The sequence below is a fragment of the Papio anubis genome, chromosome 13 (assembly GCF_008728515.1).
Source record: "Papio anubis isolate 15944 chromosome 13, Panubis1.0, whole genome shotgun sequence".
Lineage (NCBI taxonomy): Eukaryota > Metazoa > Chordata > Mammalia > Primates > Cercopithecidae > Papio > Papio anubis.
The window spans coordinates 96935690-96954794 of record NC_044988.1 but is presented as its reverse complement, the minus strand read 5'-3'; the positions used below and the strand labels follow the sequence as shown (position 1 = coordinate 96954794).

At 55.7% G+C, this 19105-nt stretch overlaps 1 protein-coding gene across 1 annotated transcript in view; it reads left to right on the top strand.

Moving 5' to 3' along the window:
• NIBAN2 (niban apoptosis regulator 2) overlaps window positions 1-18740 on the top strand; it is a 63531-nt gene extending 44791 nt beyond the window's left edge. Inside the window, exons 5-14 of the mRNA XM_003911920.4 lie at window positions 509-676; window positions 6731-6846; window positions 7453-7557; window positions 7650-7812; window positions 13794-13981; window positions 14938-15093; window positions 15538-15654; window positions 15876-15983; window positions 16096-16207; window positions 16651-18740. Coding sequence (XP_003911969.1) covers window positions 509-676; window positions 6731-6846; window positions 7453-7557; window positions 7650-7812; window positions 13794-13981; window positions 14938-15093; window positions 15538-15654; window positions 15876-15983; window positions 16096-16207; window positions 16651-17237 — 1820 coding nt within the window. The 3' untranslated portion in view covers window positions 17238-18740. The remainder of the gene's footprint in view (window positions 1-508; window positions 677-6730; window positions 6847-7452; window positions 7558-7649; window positions 7813-13793; window positions 13982-14937; window positions 15094-15537; window positions 15655-15875; window positions 15984-16095; window positions 16208-16650) is intronic.
• Window positions 18741-19105: the final 365 nt, after the last annotated feature.

Here is a 19105-nt window from a genome sequence, read left to right as displayed (position 1 = left end):
AAACCCAGGACTAGTTATCTCGCTGGATCTTACATATCCTTGAGAATGAAATTGAAGGAGGGAAAAATTCCTTTTGCTGTATTTTGTTCCTCCCCACATGCCTCCCTCCTTATGTAGACACTTAAGCCACACTTTGGCCTCCACAGCCGAAATTTGAAGGGAAACCCAAGAAGGTAGTGTTTGACTCTTGTACCTGAGAGCTCTGATCTTGTGTTGTTTTTGCTTTACACAGTTTAAAACCTAACCCAAGACTGGAGTGGATGTGCCTTATTACCCACTCTAAGAAATGAGTCTACACAGATGCTGGACTCAGGTTTTGGGCTGAGGAGGACACAGCCAGAAAGAAGGCTGCTCCTGTCTCCCTGGCTTGCTGGTCACCCTGGGACATGCCGGCCTTCTCTGGGCCTAAGCCTGACCTCAGAGCTGATGCCAAGGGATCAGTTCTCTGCCATCCTCTGGTGGAGGGCAACCACAGAGGGCAGCTGCTCAGTGGGCACTGTTTCCACAGGGACCACGGCAAAGTCGGGCAGTGCCCCCATCCTCAAGTGCCCCACACAGTTCCCGCTCATCCTCTGGCATCCTTATGCGCGTCACTACTACTTCTGCATGATGACGGAAGCCGAGCAGGACAAGTGGCAGGCTGTGCTGCAGGACTGCATCCGGCACTGCAACAATGGTGAGCGGCCTGTGGGTGCAGGGGCTGTGGGAGGGAGAGGCAGGACCTGGGTTATTGCTGAATGGTGACACCTAGTGGCTGAGTATGGTGTGGCAACCCTGCTCTACCAGCTGTTCTAATTTCCCTTCTGCGGTTATAAGAAACCATGTAATACCACCCTTAATCTTCTTCCTTGATGAAAACAGTTTTGTGCTGCTCAGGAAAAAGGTAGGAAATTATTCACAGAGCGGTGTGGTTGTTGAGCCCTTGGACCCTGAGTCACAAAGTCACAATCCTGATTCTCCCATTTTCCAGCTATGTGACCTTAGGGAACTGATTTACCTCTTGGAGCCTCTGTAAAGTGGGGATAATGCCTTGTGTGTCTTAGGGGTTTATGAGGATTCACAGAGTCTACCTCATGCTTGATAAAGATTGTTGTTGTTGTTGTTGTTGTTATGCCTTGTGTGTCTTAGGGGTTTATGAGGATTTACAAAGTCTACCTCATGCTTGATAAAGATTGTTGTTGTTGTTGTTGTTGTTGTTGTTATTATTATTATTATTTTACCACTAACCTGCAGGGTGATTTGGAAACTTTACTGCTTCCCTCAAGGCCTCATTGCTCTCATCTGTAAACTTATGGAGTGACTCTTCCAGCTCACTCATTTATTCAACAAATGTTTTTAGTGTGTACTCTGAGGAGGCCTGGATTTAAGCACTGGAGGTGCAACAAGGGAGCAAGAAATATTCCATGCCCTCCTACGATTGGCAGTCTGGTAGGGGAGACAGATGATAGACAGATGAGGATGCCAGGGCAATGGCGTACGGCTGTGCTGGGTACTGGGTGGAGCCACCCTGGGAGCCATGAGGGTGTGTGTGTGTGTTGGGGGAGGGGTTGATCAGGGCAGGCTCCCTTGAGGAGGTTATGGTTCAGCTTCAGCTGAGACCTGAAGGAGAAGTCCCAGACCTGAAGGAGGAGATGCAGCAGTGCCAGGTCCCCTCACATCCTGCATAGAGGAGAGGGGAGGAGTGTTCCAGGCAGAGGTAGGCAGCCAGCATGAAGGGAGACCCACAGATGGTAGGGGTAGGCTGGGAGGAGGAACTGCACGAGGCCCTGAAGCGGGGAGGGGTGACCTGAAATGGGGCTGGAGGGGGGCTTCTGGGGTCAGGTCTGGAAGAGCCTTGAAGGCCTCTAAGGAATTTGATCAGAAGGGCTGAGGATGGTCTTCCAAGGAGAGAGGGGTCCCTGGGGGTCTTTCTGCTCCTGGGGAAGGAATAACTCAGTCCTGGACACTGAACTGCTTCCTGGTGATCTGGCCTGAGGGAAGTGCCTGCCCCTGCTCCACCCTTGGGCGCAGTGCCACATGGTGCAGAGGTGGAAGTTTGCAGGGGACGGAGTGGGCGCCAGTGGCCTCTGGGCTGCTACCGCGGGACTCAGCTCACCCCACCCCTCCTGCCCGCCTCTCCAGAGCCACCTCTGCCCTGTCTGGAATCTGCCAAGCAGGAGGAACCAGGTCTTCAGTCAGGCCAGCCCCTGCCACCTGGGCCCAGCTGCCCACAAAGGGCCTCCTGTTCCCAGGACCCGGGAACTGTGGGCTGGGACTGGGTGGAGGCACTCAAGGCTCTGGCTGCCTGGCCCAGGGCCTCTCGCCTCCCCAGCCCCTGGCCTGGCGCCATCTCTCCAGGTTTCCAAGGCTAACAGCTGACCTGGCCTGGCAGGGTGGGTGACCTGGGCCAGATAGGGAAGGGGTGGGCACAGAACAAGGTTGGGAAGGGCCGCCTCAGTCCCCCATGTGTGCAGTGGGGATGATGATAAGCTTGAGCTCGAGAGATGATTGGGAAGAGCTGGTCTGGGTGGGGCACTTGGCTGTGAGCCTGGCACGCACAGTGAGCACTTGGTGGGGAGGCCATGGGGGAGTTCTTGGGTCTAGGGTGCAGTGGACCGGAGGGAGGCCCAAGAGAGCTGCTGGGCCAAGGAATGAAGGGGTGTCCTGTGCCAGGAAGGTGTCCTGCCGAGTGGCCCCTTCTCCCCGGGGCGGGAGCTGACGAGGCTGGTTTCAGGCCTTCCTTCCACCCCACGGACTGTGAGAAAGTTCTCTGCTTCCTCCGTCTTGGAGGCTGGGCTTGGAATTTGTGGAGCCTGGAATTGCTCACTCCAGGGGCTGCCAGGAAGTGGGGGCTGGGGGGAAGGAGGCCAAGCTGGGCGGACACCAGCGGTCCCAGGGACCCCTTCACATCCTGCATTCCTGGAGCAGCTGGGGGTGGCAGGAGGCAGCTGGGGCACTGGCTGTGCTGGGTCCTCCGTGCTGGCCTGGGATGCAGAGGTCAAGGCTTCTTCCTGTCTGGCCGTGGTCCCTCCCCCTCTGTCTGCTGCCTGGGAGTGAGGAATGCAGTTTCCTTTCTTGGAAGGTCTCCAGGTATGGCTGGAGTCCGCTGGTCCTGGGTTCAGGCCCCGCTCTGCCATCCGCCAGCTGAGTGGCCTCGAGCAGTAACTGCCTCTCTGAGCCTCCGTTCTTTCCCTGGGAAAAGTAGGGCACAGTGAGCTGAGGATTCAACGAGCTGACGTGTGTGCAGCCTCAGCCAGGCCTGGGGCCTCAGTTTCCCAAGACTGCCATAACGAATACCACAGACCGGGCAGCTACACAGCAGAAATCTGTTCTCTCCCAACTGGAGGTCTGAGTCGAGGTCAAGGTGTCAGCAGGGCTGGTTTCTCCGAGACCTCTCTCCTTGGCTGGTGGCCGGCTGCCTTCTCCGAGTCCTCACAGGGTCATTTCTCTGTGTGCCTGTGTTTTCTCTTCTTTCAAGAAGAAATGTACTTTTCCTTTTTTTTTCCTTTTTTGAGACAGAGTCTTGTTCTGTCGCCCAGGCTGGAGTGCAGTGGCGCATCTCGGCTCACTGCAGCCTCCGCCTCCCAGGTTCAAGTGATTCTCCTGCCTCAGCCTCCCGAGTAGCTGGGACTACAGGCGCCTGCCACCACACCCAGCTAATGTTTTTATAGCCAGAATGGTCTTGATCTCTTGACCTCGTGATCTGCCCACCTCGGCCTTCCAAAGTGCTGGGATTATAGGTGTGAGCCACCGCGCCCAGCCAAAGTGTACTTTTTTTTTGAGACAGAGTCTCGCTCTGTTGCCCAGGCTGGAGTGCAGTGGCGCATCTTGGCTCACTGCAAGCTCCGCCTCCCAGGTTCACGCCATTCTCCTGCCTCAGCCTCCCAAGTAGCTGGGACTACAGGCGCCCACCACCGCGCCCGGCTAATTTTTTGTATTTTTAGTAGAGACGGGATTTCACCGTGTGTTAGCCAGGGTGGTATTGATCTCCTGACCTCGTGATCCACCTACTTCAGCCTCCCAAAGTGCTGGGATTACAGGCGTGAGCCACCGCACCCAGCCAATGTACTATTCTTTTAAGGGCACTAGTTGTGTTGGATTTGGTCCCATCCTCATCCCCTCCATTTAACTTACTTCTTTAAGACCCTGGGACCAAGGGCGAGTGTGGTGGCTCAGGCCTGTAATCCTAGCACTTTGGGAGGCTGAGGTGTGTGGATCTCTTGAGGTCAAGAGTTCGAGACCAACCTGGCCAACATAGTGAAACCCCATCTCTACTAAAAATACAAAAATTAGCCGGACATGGTGGCGGGAGCCTGTAATCCCAGCTACTCGGGAGCCTGAGGCAGGAGAATCACTTGAACCTGGGAGGCAGAGGCTGCAGTGAGCCAAGATTGCACCCCTGAACTCCAGCCTGGGTGACAGAGTGAGGCTCTTCTCAGAAAAAAAAAAAAAAAAAAAAAACACTGGGTCCAAATACAATCATGTTCTGGGGTACTGGGGGTTAGGACTCCAGCATATGAATTTGGGGGTGTGGAGACACACTTCAGCCCCTAAGACCTGGGCTCATGGGAAGAGCTCAGGAGGGGTGACCCTGAAACTTGTCACACTCGGCGGCTGGGTGTGCAGAGAGAATCCCAAATGTCGGGGCTGGCTGGGCTCCCTCCCGCTGTCCTGGCCCTCCGCCTTACCTTCTCGCCATCTGGAAAGCAGCCCCTGCCTGCACACCTGGCTTGGTACATGCAGGATGAAAATTCCCTCTCCCTGTGGGAGAGCCAGCAGGTAACACACTGTCCAGATTTTCCAGTCAAAACTTGGTTTCTAGGAACCATGCCCTTCTGAGAGGTGGGTGGGGCGTCTGGGGCACTTCCTCCCCTGGCCCAGGTGAGCAGCCCCCACCCAGGGCTCTGCATGCTGCTCTGGCTGGAACATCCCTGCCCTGCTCCTGTCACTCCTGCCTGACTTCAGGTCCCTGAAATGCAGGAGTGAGACTCCCACAGGCCCCCGTCCCCGTCCAGGCAGCTGCGCTGTAAGGATGAGGGCCGGACCTCCCCCTGCTCAGCTCCCTGCCGGCTCTGACAGGCAGTGATTTCTGTGGTCAGCTGGGTGTGGGGAGGGGAGGGACCCAGAGAGGGGCTTTTTCTCTGCCGGTGGTGACTCAACCCATAGTCATGGCAGTGGGAGCCTTGGGTTTCTGATGCACAGGCTTCCGTTTCCCCTTCCTGGGCTCTGGGGATGCGGCGGTCAGAGGCATGCGGCCGGGGGCGGGGCCTGCCTGCTGCCTGGCTCGGCAGTGTTTAACCACCTTCTTACCCCAAGTCAGATTTTGCAACTTCCTGCCAGTTGCCGCCCCGGCATTGAATCGGGAGGTCCACGCCTCACTCGGGTTCACCTCACTGGCGTTTGGGTCGCTGACAGCACCAACAATGACAAAAATTCAGAAATGGTGCTTTTCTAGCTGTTATTAATAGTAAACCCTTCCATTCTTTTTTTTTTTTTTTTTTTTTTTTTTTTTTTGAGGCAGAGTCTCACTGTGTCGCCCAGGCTAGAGTGCAGTGGTGCAATCTCGGCTCACTGCAACCTCTGCCTCCTGGGTTCAAGCAATTCTTCAGTGGCAACCTCCCGAGTAGCTGGGATTACAGGCGCCTGCCACCACGTCCAGCTAATTTTTATATTTTTAGTAGAGATGGGGTTTCGCCATTGGCCAGGCTGGTCTCGAACTCCTGACCTCAAGTGATTCCCCCACCTCAGCTTCCCAAAGTACTGGGATTGCAGGCGTGAGCCACCGCACCCGGCTTCATTCTTTAACGAAGTTATTCAAGCATCTGTGCCAGGTACTGACCTGGACTCAGCGGTGAACAGGACAGAGGGACAGACCCCGGGCCCAGTGGGGCAGCCAGCTGGCTCCTCAGTTATTGATAAAAAATGTGGCGCAGGGCAGTGCTGGGCCCTGATCTCCTGTCTCTACACTGTGGCCCTGGGAGCCCCGGAATGGGCCTGTGAGACCATTGTTCCCATTGTTCGGAAGATGAAACAGGCCGTTTCGGGTTCAGTGATCTAGAACCAGGCTCAGTAACCTATGGCCTATGGGCCCAGATCAGCCAATGGCCTGTTTCTGTCAACGAAGTTTACTGGAACAGAGGCTCGCTCGTTTGTTTCTGGATGGTCCGTGGCTGTTTTTGTGCTGTGACTGTAGAGGCGAGCGTTGCGGGAGGGGTTTTATGGCCTGCAGGGCTGAGAATATCTACAGCCTAGCCTGTTCCAGGCAAAGTTCGAAGGGCCCTGATCCAGCAGTCAGGGAGGAACCGGGGCTAGAACAAGGGTCTCTGGGTGCCTCTAGGGCCATTCTGGGTGGCTGCTCATGGGACGGGAGCTTCTAGTCCTGGCTCTGCCACTTCCTTCCCTGTGAGCCTGGGCCCGTGGCCTGGCCTCCAACCAGTTGTCTCTTCATCTGTAAAGCAATAAGGCGAATGATAGTGCCCAGGTCTTGGGGTGGTTGGGAGGATTTCAGGAGCTAAAGAGGCACGGGGCGCTGTCTCATCGCTGTTGGTGGTGGGTCATGACTGCTCTTGTCTGTCAGATACAACCACGACTGCTCTGATGACGAGGGAAGTGGGGGTCCCAGCTGCCCCTCCTGAGGTGCATGCTGTGTGTGTGGGGAGGTGGGGGGGGGTTCTGGTCAGTTGTCAGTTGGTCTTGGTAGAGGCCACTGGGCCATCTGCTGACCTCCTCTCCCGCTCTGTCTCCTGGGCAGGAATCCCCGAGGACTCCAAGGTGGAGGGCCCCGCATTCACAGATGCCATCCGCATGTACCGACAGTGCAAGGAGCTGTACGGCACCTGGGAGATGCTGTGTGGGAACGAGGTGCAGGTGAGGCCAGACGGGCTGGTGGGGAAACCTCAGAAGTCACCCGAGGACCCAGCAGGGGGGGGCCACGGGGCTGAGTAGGGAGATGAGGCTCTGGGGCGCTGCTGGTTTGGAAGGAGATGACATGCTCAGGTTTGGACAAGTGCAGGGGCCGGTGCTGGTGGAGATACTCACTGTTTTATTCATCACTTCCTGGGCATCTGAGCGCCTGGACGGGGCGCTGGGGTGCAGCTGGGAACAATGTGGACACATCCCTGGCCCTCAGGGAGCTCTCTGTCTAGCAGGAGAAACAGACATTTGGCAAATAGATGTGCACTTCCACGTGCAGGCAAAGCAGGGAAAGAGTGTGGGAATCCAGGTAGGGAAGGCAGCCTGTGCACAGGCCCTGGGGCTGGCCCCTGAGTCTGAGGATCCTACAGGATGCCCAGGCAGATCGGTTGGGACCTGTGGCGATGAAGCTCAGGAGAGAGGGCAGTGGGGACGGTGAAGCAATGGGCCAGTCGCGGAGGAGGTAGGGGCTGGAGCGGCCCGGCGTGTGGGAATGCGGAGAGAAACAGGTCAGCTGAGCGCTCTCCAGCCCCTGGCCTGGCTTGTGCCTCCTCAACCTAGATCCTGAGCAACCTGGTGATGGAGGAGCTGGGCCCTGATTTGAAGGCAGAGCTCAGCCCGCGGCTGAAGGGGAAACCGCAGGAGCGGCAGCGGCAATGGATCCAGGTGGGTAGGCCTGGGGCCCTGGAGCGGGGACGGCACCGGCAGCTGGCGTGGTGCCCTCAGCCCTGGTGCCAATGCAGCTGCTCTGCCCACAGATCTCGGACGCCGTGTACCGCATGGTGTACGAGCAGGCCAAGGCGCGCTTCGAGGAGGTGCTGTCCAAGGTGCAGCAGATGCGGCCGGCCATGCAGGCTGTCATCCGAACCGACATGGACCAAATCATCACCTCCAAGGAGCACCTTGCCAGCAAGATCCGAGGTAGGCGGCCACCCCCATGCCCGACGGGCCCTCCAGGGCCCAAGGTGGACTTTCTTTTTATTTCGTGACCCATGTAAATTTCACAGCAGTGACTTGCTTAGTGATCATTTGTAAGAATTGGAGTCAAATCTGCACGGTGGTACTCTAGTCCCTGTACGTTGTTCTGTGGCTATGATTTCTATAAACCCAGATCTTGAAGAGAAAAATTTTTGTTCAGGAGGTTCAAGCCTTCTTTTCATCTCTGACTCATCACAGATTTACCATGTGTCATTTTAAAGGACATTTACTTTCAGCAAGTGTAGCTTTCCTGGGTCGGTTTATTCTGTGTCACCCAGGCTGGAGTGCAGTGGCGCGATCTCCACTCACCACAACCTCCGCCTCCTGGGTTCAAGCAATTCTCCTGCCTCAGCCTCCTGAGTAGCTGGGATTACAGGCACACGCATGCCACCATGTCTGGCTAATTTTTGTACTTTTAGTAGTGATGGGGTTTCACCATGTTGGCCAGGCTGATCTCGAACTCCTGACCTCGTAATCTGCCCGCCTTGGCCTCCCAAAGTGCTGGGATTACAGGCGTGAGCCACCGCACCCGGCCTGTCCTCCTTTCTCTTCCCAGCTAGATGGGATCCTTTCACCGGCGCAGTCCCCATAGCACATCTGCAGAGCGCAGTTTTAGCAACTGTCATTTCCCCATGAGGCATTCTTTTAATTTAATTTAATTTAATTTAATTTGTTTTATTTTATTTTATTTGAGACAGCGTCTCACTCTGTCGCCCAGGCTGCGGTGCAATGGCATGACCTCAGCTCACTGCAGTCTCTACCTCCCGGGCTTAAACCATCCTCCCACTTTAGCCCCCCAAGTAGCTGGGACTTACAGGCACATGCCGCCACGCCCAGCACATTTTTGTATTTTTTGTAGAGACAGGGTTTTGCCATGTTGCCCAGGCTGGTATCAAACTCCTGAGCTCAAGCAATCCCGCCTTGGCCTCCCAAAGTGCTAGGATTACAGGTGTGAGTGACTGTGCCCAGCCCTTTTTATCATTGTTATTATTATCATTTTGACATGCAGTCTTGCTCTGTTGCCCAGGCTAGAGCACAGGGGCACAATCTCGGCTCACTGCAACCTCGTTTCCCCGGTTCAAGCAGTTCTCCTGCCTCAGCCCTGCAAGTAACTGGGATTACAGGCACCCACCACTACGCCCGGCTAATTTTTGTATTTTTATTAGAGACAGGGTTTTGCCATGTTGGCCAGGCTGGTCTCGAACTCCTAACCTCAGGTGATCCACCTGCCTTGGCCTCCCAAAGTGCTGGGATTACAGGTGTGAGCCACTAGGCCCGGCCTGTTTTTTAAGAGACACAGTCTTGCTCTGTCTTCCAGGTGGAGAGCAGTGGTGCAATCATGGTTCACTGTAGCCTCGACCTCCTGAGCTCAAGTAATCTTCCCACCTCAACCTCCTGCGTAGCTGGGACTACAGGTGCATGCCACCACGCCTGGCTAATTTTTAAATTGTTTGTAGAGAAGGGTCTTGGGTGGGCAAAACTCTGTCTCTTTTTTAAATTTTTTAAAGAGAGAGAGAGAAGGCGGGGTGCGGGGGTCTTACTGTGTTGCCCAGGCTGGTCTCGAACTCCTGGCCTCAGACAATCCTCCTGCCTCAGCCTCCCGCAGCACTGGGATTACAGGCAGGAGCGGCTGCACCCGGCCTCCTGTGGGTTCTTGTTTACTACCCAGACCCTGAGTATTGGTTGAGAGCTGGATAGGATACTGAGACTTGACATTTCTTGTGTGGAACAAAGAACATTAGCTGGGCTGGGATGGGGGTGAAAATGCTGTGGTCAGAATGTTCTGGAGATGGTCCCCACCCACAAGGAAGAAGCCTTTTACATAATTATGCAGAGCCAGCCACACCGTTCCAGAGAGGATCGCCCCGTGTTTGTAAAAGCAGAGGCTCATTAAATCTACTAGTGTAGTTTTCGTTGCTGTTGTTCTTTGTTCAAACGAAGAAGCAAGACCCACCCCAAAGGCGTTTTTTGTCTATTTCTAGCTTAGCGGAACACTGCTGACACCTCTGGGCTGGCAGTTTTCTTATTTATTTTCATGTTTAATTTTTGTGAGTACACAATAGGTGTGCATATTTATGGGGTACATGAGATGTTTTGATCAGGCATGCAATGTGTACTAATCGCATCCTGGAGAATGGAGTATCCATCCCCTCAAGCATTTATCCTTTGTGTTACAAACAATCCAAGTATATTCATTTAGTTTAGTGGGTTTTTTTTGACACTGAGTCTCACTCTTGTTGCCCAGGCTGGAGTGCAGTGGTGTGATCCCGGCTCACTGCCACCCCCGCATCCCAGGCTCAAGCGATTCCTCTGCCTCAGCCTCCCGAGTAGCTGGGATTACAGGCTCACGCCACCACACCCAGCTAATTTTTGTATTTTTAGTAGAGATGGAATTTCAACATGTTGGCCAGGCTGGTCTCAAACTCCTGACCTCAGGTGATCTTCCCTCCTCGGCCTCCCAAAGTGCTGGGATTACAGGTATGAGCCATCGCACCTGTGCAGCCTCTTTTGGTTATGTTTAAGTGTACAATTAAATTATTATTGATTATAGTCACCCTGTTGTGCTATCAAACACTAGGGCTTATTCATTCTGTAACCAGAAAGGGGTCCCGATCCAGACCCCGAGAGAGGGTTCTTGGATCTTTTTTTTTTTTGAGGCGGAGTCTCGCTCTGTTGCCCAGGCTGGAGTGCCGTGGCCGGATCTCAGCTCACTGCAAGCTCTGCCTCCCGGGTTCCCGCCATGCTCCTGCCTCAGCCTCCCAAGTAGCTGGAACGACAGGCGCCCGCCTCCTCGCCCGGCTAGTTTTTTGTATTTTTTAGTAGAGACGGGGTTTCACCGTGTTAGCCAGGATGGTCTCGATCTCCTGACCTCGTGATCCGCCCGTCTCGGCCTCCCGAAGTGCTGGGATTACAGGCTTGAGCCACCGCGCCCGGCATGTACCGCATTTTCTTTGTGCATTCATCTGTCATGGACACTTAGGTTGCTTCCAAATCTTGGTTATTGTGAACAGAGCCACAACAAACACGGGAGTGCAGATATCTCTGTGATGGGCCGATTTCCTTTCTCTGGGTATATACCCAGCAGGAGGATTGCTGGATCATATGGTAGCTCTATTAGTTTTTTGAGGAACCTCCAAACTGTTCTCCACAGTGGTTGTACTAATTTACATTCCCACTGTGAACCCCGAACATTTGAGACAGGTCTCAATTAAATTAGAAAGTTGATTTTGCCACGTTGGGGACAGGCACTCGGGAGGTCCTGATGACATGTGCCCAGGGTGGTCAGAGCGGAGCTTGGTTTTATGCATTTTAGGGAGACCTGAGACATCAATCAATATATGTAAAATGGGCCGGACGCTTGGCTCACGCTGTAATCCCAGCACTTTGGGAGGCCGAGGTGGGTGGATCACTTGAGGTCAGGAGTTCGAGACCAGCCTGACCAACATAGTGAAACCCATCTCTACTAAAAATACAAAGCTTAGCTGGATGTGGTGGTGCATGCCTGTAATCCCAGCTACTCGAGGAGGCTGAGGCATGAGAATCGCTTGAACCCAGGAGGCAGAGGCTGCGGTGAGCCGAGATCGAGCCACTACACTCCAGCCTGGTCAACAGAGTGACACCCTGTCTCAAAAAAAAAAAAAAAAAAAAAAAAGTAAAATGAACATTGGTTTGGTCTGGAAAGGTGGGACAACTTGAAGGAAAAGCAGGACAATTCAATGCAGGCATGGGCTTCCAGGTCATAGGAAGAAAAGAGACAAATAGTTGCATTCTTTTGAGTTGATGATTAGCCTCTCCAAAGGAGGGAAGCAGATATGCATTTATCTCAGTGAGCGGAGGGGGGTGACTTTGAATAGAACAGGAGGCGGGTTTGCTCTAAGCAATTCCCAGCTTGACTTCGTAATTCTGGAGGCCTAAGATATTTTCCTTTCACACCACCAACAGCTTGTGGTGTGGTTCCCTTTTCTCCACATCCTCATCAGCATTTGTTATTGCTTGTCTTTTGGATAAAGCCATTTTAACTGGGGTGATGTGGCATCTCATTGTAGTTTTGATTTGCATTTCTCTGATCAGTGATGTCAAGTACCTTTTCATACGCCTGTTTTGTGTTGAGCACCTTTTCATATGCCTGTTTTGTGTTGAGCACCTTTTCATATGCCTGTTTGCCATTTATATGTCTTCTTTGGGGAAATGTGTATTCAAAGCTTTTGCCCATTTTAATTGGATTACTAGGATTTTTTTCCTATAGACTTGTTTGAGCTCCTTATGCATTCTGATGATTAATCTCTTGTCAGATGGCAGTTTTCTTAGTTTGTTGCCATAATGGTTTCAGAAAGATCAGGGTCCAATCTCAGAACACCTTGTCATTTTTCCTGCATGGATTCCCATCTTTATCCACTATTTCTCTGGAATCATTCAGCTTGCTAATATTACCCCCAGTGGTTTTCTTCAAAAATAATACTGGCTCACACCTGTAATCCGAGCACTTTGGGAGGCCAAGGCAGGCGGATCATGAAGTCAGGAGATCAGACCATTCTGGCTAACAACAGTGAAACCCCGTCTCTACTAAAAATACAAAAAATTAGCCGGGTGTGGTGGCGGGCGCCTGTAATCCCAGCTACTCGGGAGGCTGAGGCAGGAGAATGGCATGAACCTGGGAGGCGGAGCTTGCAGTGAGCCGAGATTGCGTCAGTGCACTCCAGCCTGGGCGACAGAGCGAGACTCCGTCTCAAAAAAAAAAAAAAAAAAATTATATTGGCCAGGTGCAGGGGCTCATGCCTGTAATCCCAGCACTTGGGAGGCCAAGGCAGGAGGATCACTTGAGCCCAGGAGTTTGAGACCAGCCTGGATAATATAGTGAGACCCTGCCTCTTAAAATACTACTACTACTACTACTACTAGTACTAAAAGTACTGATGGGGGCCAAGTGCAGTGGCTTACGCCTGTAATCCTAGCACTTTGGGAGGCTAAGGTGGGCGGGTTACCCGAGGTTGGGAGTTTGAGACCAGCCTGGCCAATATGGTAAAACCCTGACACTACTAAAAATACAAAAAATTCGCTGGGCATGGTGGGGTGCACCTGTAGTCCCAGCTACTTGGGAGGCTGAGGCATAAGAATCACTTGAACCTGGGAGGCAATGGTTGCAGTGAGCTGAGATCGTGCCATTGCACTCCACACTGGGCGACAGCATGAGACTCTGTCTCAAAAATTAATAATAGTAATAGTATTGATGGGAAGAGAGAGTTGGGAGAGGGCTGAAAAATTACTTTTTGGGCACTGTGCTCACTGTTTGGGTGATGAGATCAATCCTGCCCAAAACCTCAGTGTCATACAACATACCCATGGAACAAACCTGCAATGTACTCCTTGCATCTAAAATAAAAGTTGAAATAAAAATGATAATACTATTAGGAGGCTGAAGTGGGAGGATTGCTTGAGCCCAGGAGTTTGAGGCTGCAGTGAGCTTTGATTATTCCACTGCACTCCAGCCTGGGCAACAGAGTAAGACCCTGTCTCAAATAAAATAATAACAGGCTGGGCATGGTGGCTCACGCCTGTAATCCCAGCACTTTGGGAGGCTGAGGCGGGTGGATCACGAGGTGAGGAGTTCGAGACCAGCCTGACCAACATGGTGAAACCCCATCTCTACTAAAAATAAAAAAATTAGCTGGGCGTGGTGGTGGGCGCCTGTAGTCCCAGCTACTCAGGAGGCTGAGGCAGGAGAATCGCTTGAACCCGGGAGGTGGAGGTTGCAGTGAGCTGAGACTGCGCCACTGCACTCCAGCCTGGGTGACAGAGCAAGACTCCATCTCAAAAAATAATAATAATAATAATAGTAATACAGTAGCCTCCAGCACCTGGGCTCTGGGATGACTGAGAGGTGCTCCTTGGGGAGCCCCTGCTGACCCGGCTCCCTCGGGGCACAGCCTTCATCCTCCCCAAGGCAGAGGTGTGCGTGCGAAATCACGTCCAGCCCTACATCCCGTCCATCCTGGAGGCCCTGATGGTGCCCACCAGCCAGGGCTTCACCGAGGTGCGGGACGTCTTCTTCAAGGAGGTCACGGACATGAACCTGAACGTCATCAACGAGGGCGGCATTGACAAGCTGGGCGAGGTGAGGCCGGCACCGGCCCTGGGAGGGGGTCTCCTGAGAGTAGGTCTGGTCTGTCCCAGAGGACCCTGGCTGTGTGACTCGGGGCAGCCGTTCCCCTCCAAAGCCGTGGCTGTAGACGGGGAGGGGCTGCTGGGGACTAGGGACCAAGGCCGTGCGTGAGGCCAGAGCTGTTGGAGTCCTCATGGGGCCTGCAGTTAGAGGAAAGAGGGAACATTAGCTCCTGGCCATCAGCCTTTAGAAACCAAGAGTGGTGCTAAAATAGAAAAGAATTTAACAGAGAAGAGAGGGAAGGAGGAAACAAGGAGGGAAGGAGAGAAGGGGAGAGGGATGGACGGGCTTTGGGTGAACGATGAGATCAATGAGGCAGAATTCACAAGTCACACGCCGTCCACATGGAGACAGCCTTTGCTCTTACTTCAGTTATCTGGCTGTCGGGGTGGAGGTCCTTCCACAGTCTCCATCTTGGGGTGGCTGCCTGGAGCCCACGTAGTTGTCAGATCGAATTTATCCTGTATGTTAGTTTCCTCCTTTACACTCTGAAATGGGGAGTCCACAGACCATAATAATCCCAGAATCTGAGACCTGGAGAGGACGTTGGAGAACATGAAAGCTCTCTCCCAACTTTGAAGCTGAGGAAACTGAGGCTCAGAGAGGGTAAATGACTTGCCCAAGGTCACCCAGCCCCTCACAAGGGATGAGAGCCTTCTCCCAGCACCTAGGCTGCCTCTCCACAGTGCTGTGCCGCTGGACCGTGCCCTCCATGCCTTCAGAGCCTCATGCTTCTGTCCTGGGCGCTCCTGGGTTTACCTTTGTGGCCATCACCACCAGGTGGCCATCCCTGGTAGCAGGCGCCAGCCCCAGGGTCTGGACTTTGAGGACCCAGGCAAAGTGTGTGTCCGGGGGGCTGCCTGGCCACAGAGTGGCCCCGCTCAGCCCCCGTGGCCCGCCCCCTGCAGTACATGGAAAAGCTGTCCCGGCTGGCATACCACCCCCTGAAGATGCAGAGCTGCTATGAGAAGATGGAGTCGCTGCGGCTGGACGGGCTGCAGCAGCGATTTGATGTGTCCAGCACGTCCGTGTTCAAGCAGCGAGCCCAGATCCACATGCGGGAGGTAGACCCGAGGCTATGACCCCCACTCCACACCCTGCCCACCGCCTTCCACAGGCCCCCTTGCCCAGGAGGGGTCCCCTCTGCTCTGTCCCCTGTCACGCCGTAGCCACGCTTGCCTGGCACACTCTTTCCTCCTCTGCTTGGAACATCTGTGCCTCTGCCCACCTGGCTAATTCTGACTCACTTCCCAGGTCTCAGCTTAGAGACCCCTTCCTCCAGGGAGCTCTCCTTGCTCCCCCAGGCCCCTTCCCATGTTTCCTGTTGCCTTGAGGCAGGGACTGGCCTGAGTGTGCAGCGCTGTGAGTGGGAGAATGAGTGAGTGGGCACAGACTGCTCGCCATGCCTCCCTGGCAGGCCTCGGGGTGGGGGGCTGGCTGAGGATGAGGCCTCAGGAAGGGGCTGTGGTCACTCTGGGGGCTTCACGTGTCCGCGGTGTGCCCCGCAGCAAATGGACAATGCTGTGTATACGTTCGAGACTCTCCTGCACCAGGAGCTGGGGAAGGGGCCCACCAAGGAGGAGCTGTGCAAGTCCATCCAGCGGGTCCTGGAGCGGGTGCTGAAGGTGAGCGGCCCCACGCCCTGCCCCGGACCGTCCTAGGTGAGGCCGAGCCCCAAGCCCCATCCCCGGCCGCCACCAGGATTGCTGTCCCTGCAAGGAGGCGCCATGGTCCTCTTGTGCGGAGGAGGACTCGGAGGCTTGGGTCAGACCACTGGCCTCGTCCTACCCTCAGGGCCAGTGGAGCCCACTGACCTGCAGGCCCCTGACCCCCTCGTTCCCTGCAGAAATACGACTACGACAGCAGCTCTGTGCGGAAGAGGTTCTTCCGGGAGGCGCTGCTGCAGGTCAGCATCCCTTTCCTGCTCAAGAAGCTGGCCCCTACCTGCAAGTCGGTGAGCGGTCCCCACCTGCTCCAGCCGTTTGGGCCCTAAGTCGGGGGTGGAGCCCACAGACCTCCTCTACCCTTGGCCCTGACCTCTCATCTCTGCCACCCCACCTGGGCAGGAGCTGCCCCGGTTCCAGGAGCTGATCTTCGAGGACTTTGCCAAGTTCATCCTGGTGGAAAACACGTACGAGGAGGTGGTGCTGCAGACCGTCATGAAGGACATCCTGCAGGGTGGGTGCCGTCCCGGGGTGGGGACTGTTGCCAGGAGGATGCTGGGGGGGCAGCTGAGAGGTGGTGGCAGCTGAGGGGTGGTGGCAGCTGAGGGGGTCAGCTAAGGCACAAAGAAAAGGCCAGACTTGCACGTAGGGGCTGGGTGAAGCCCACCGTTGGCTGTGTGGCCCCAGGAGCGGACAGCCTTGCATCTCTGTGCTTTAGTTTCTTCTCGTGTCCTTGGCTTTGCTGGGAGGCTGGGATGAGTGATTACATGGCATGTGGTCTGGGTCTGGAGTTAGCATCACAGCCTTGCTGCTTTTAGCAATGAGGCCTGGAATAAGTCACATCCCAATCACAGACCCCCATGGTGGGATGAGACGGGTCTCCTTTGAGCAGAGTCCAGCACGGGGGTGGCTGTGGGATCAGTGCTGTGTCCTGACCCTTCGCCTGTGGCCCTGCAGCTGTGAAGGAGGCCGCGGTGCAGAGGAAGCACAACCTGTACCGGGACAGTATGGTCATGCACAACAGCGACCCCAACCTGCACCTGCTGGCCGAGGGCGCCCCCATCGACTGGGGCGAGGAGTACAGCAACAGCGGTGGGGGCGGCAGCCCCAGCCCCAGCACCCCGGAGGCAGCCACCCTCTCGGAAAAGCGACGGCGCGCCAAGCAGGTGGTCTCTGTGGTCCAGGATGAGGAGGCGGGGCTGCCCTTTGAGGCTAGCCCTGAGTCACCATCACCTGCGTCCCCGGACAGTGTCACTGAGATCCAAGGCCTGCTGGCCCAAGGTCTGCGGGCTGAGAGTCCCCCGCCAGCCAGCCCCCTACCCAACGGGGCACCCGCCGGGGAGACCCCCCAGCCCGAGGCCGCCCCCGAGGCCTCCTCGCCGCCTGCCTCACCCCTCCAGCATCTCCTGCCTGGAAAGGCTGTGGACCTTGGACCCCCCAAGCCCAGCGACCAGGAGACTGGAGAGCAGGTGTCCAGCCCTAGCAGCCACCCCGCCCTCCACACCACCACCGAGGACAGCGCAGGGGTGCAGACTGAGTTCTAGGCCAGTGGGTCCCTGGCTGCTGCACACGGCACGGGCCGCTCCCATCTGGGCCCAGGCAGGCTTGGCTCTGAGGAGGGTACCCTGGTCTGTGTTGTGCCTTGTGGGTGGAGGCGGGGCAGGGCTGTGTGGCACCACCAGGGAGCGGGCCCACCTGAGTCACTTTATTGGGTTCAGTCAACACTTTCTTGCTCCCTGTTTTCTCTTCTGTGGGATGATCTCAGATGCAGGGGCTGGTTTTGGGGTTTTCCTGCTTGTGCCAAGGGCGGGAACTGCTGGGGGGCTGGAGAGCCCCTCCCTTCCTGTCCTTCTTCTGTGGCCTCCGTCCCCTCATGGGTGCTGCCATCCTTCCTGGAGAGAGGCAGGTGAAAGCTGCTGTGAGACCAGTGGGTTCCCGCCCACTCACCCAGGGCCTGGCTGGGCCAGGACAGGAGAGGGAGCACAGCGGCCCCCGGCCCTGCTCCTTCGGCAGTTAGGGGTGGACCCAGCCTCGCTTTCCCCACTGCTCTGGAGAGAAGGGGAAGGAGGCAGTCTTCAGGCTGGAGCCAGGCTGGGGGTGCTGCGGGGAGGGATGGGATTTAGGGGGTGCCTCCTGGGGTGGGTGGGCCTGGGGTGAAATGAGAGAGGCTCAGAACGTGCAGGTCTGCAGAGGGGAAGTGTCCTGAGTGAAGGAGGGGATCCCCATCCCGGGGGATGCTGGGAGGGAGTGAGTGAGTGAGATGGCTGAGTGAGGGTTATGGGGAGCCTGAGGTTTTAGGGTCCTGTGTATCCCCTTCTCCTGGCCCCAGCCTGCCTCCTCCCGCCCACCTGGTCTCCCTCTGGTCCCCGTCCCTCTGGTGCTTAGAGCGGGAGCGAGGGGTGTAGTGGAGCTGGGTTCTGTCTTCTGTGGGCCACCCTGAGGTCCTCAGTGGTTGTCTGGGGAGCCGGACGGGGATCCTAAGGGGTACAGGGTTGGGGGGCCCTCCCTGAGGGTCTGGGGTCAGGCTAGGGTTTGACCTGTGCTTCCTCTCAGTCACCAAGTCACCTCCCCCTGAAAATCCAGTCCCCTCTTTGGATGTCCTTGTGAGTCACTCTGGGCCTGGCTGTCGTCCCTACTCAGCTTCTTGTTCCTGGGACAAGGGTCAAGCCAGGATGGGCCCAGGCCTGGCATTCCCCACCCCAGGACCCCCAGACCTCCCCCACAGCTGCTTTGCTGGGGGCAGGGCAGAAATGGACTCCTTCAGGGTCCCCGAGGTGGGGTCCCGTCCCAGCCCTGCATCCTCCGTGCCCTAGACCTGCTCCCCAGAGGAGGGGCCTTGACCCATAGGACGTGTGGTGGTGCCTGGCACTCAGGGACCCCCAGCCCCCCAGCCCTGGTCTCTGGCGCATCTCTTCCCTCTTGTACCGAAGATCTGCGCCCCTAGTGCCTTTTGAGGGGTTCCCGTCATCCCTCCCTGATATTGTATTGAAAATATTATGCACACTGTTCATGCTTCTACTAATCAATAAACGCTTTATTTAAAGCCAGTTGCCTTGAGTGGTGCTGTGGGGGTAGGAGACAGGGAGGCCTGGGCTGGGGACTGTGTCTAGGCCCCCATATGGCTCGGCTTTCTGGGCTTCTCACTTGACTGCGTGCCTCTATGTCCATGATCTGAGTTCTTATTCCATTTTACAGAGGAGGAAACAGGATCAGCGAGAAGGGACTTGTGCAAGGTGACTTGCTTTCTGGTGGCAGCTCAGGCAGCTTCCTCAGCCAGACCTGTGCCAGGTGCCCCTCGGGCAGCCTTGGGCGATGGTGAGGCCAAGAGGGACGGCAGCAGGCAGCAGCTTCAAGGCCATTCAGGGCCCTGGGGTGCCCACAGCAAGGTGGGCCCAGGCTTGGGCTGGATCCA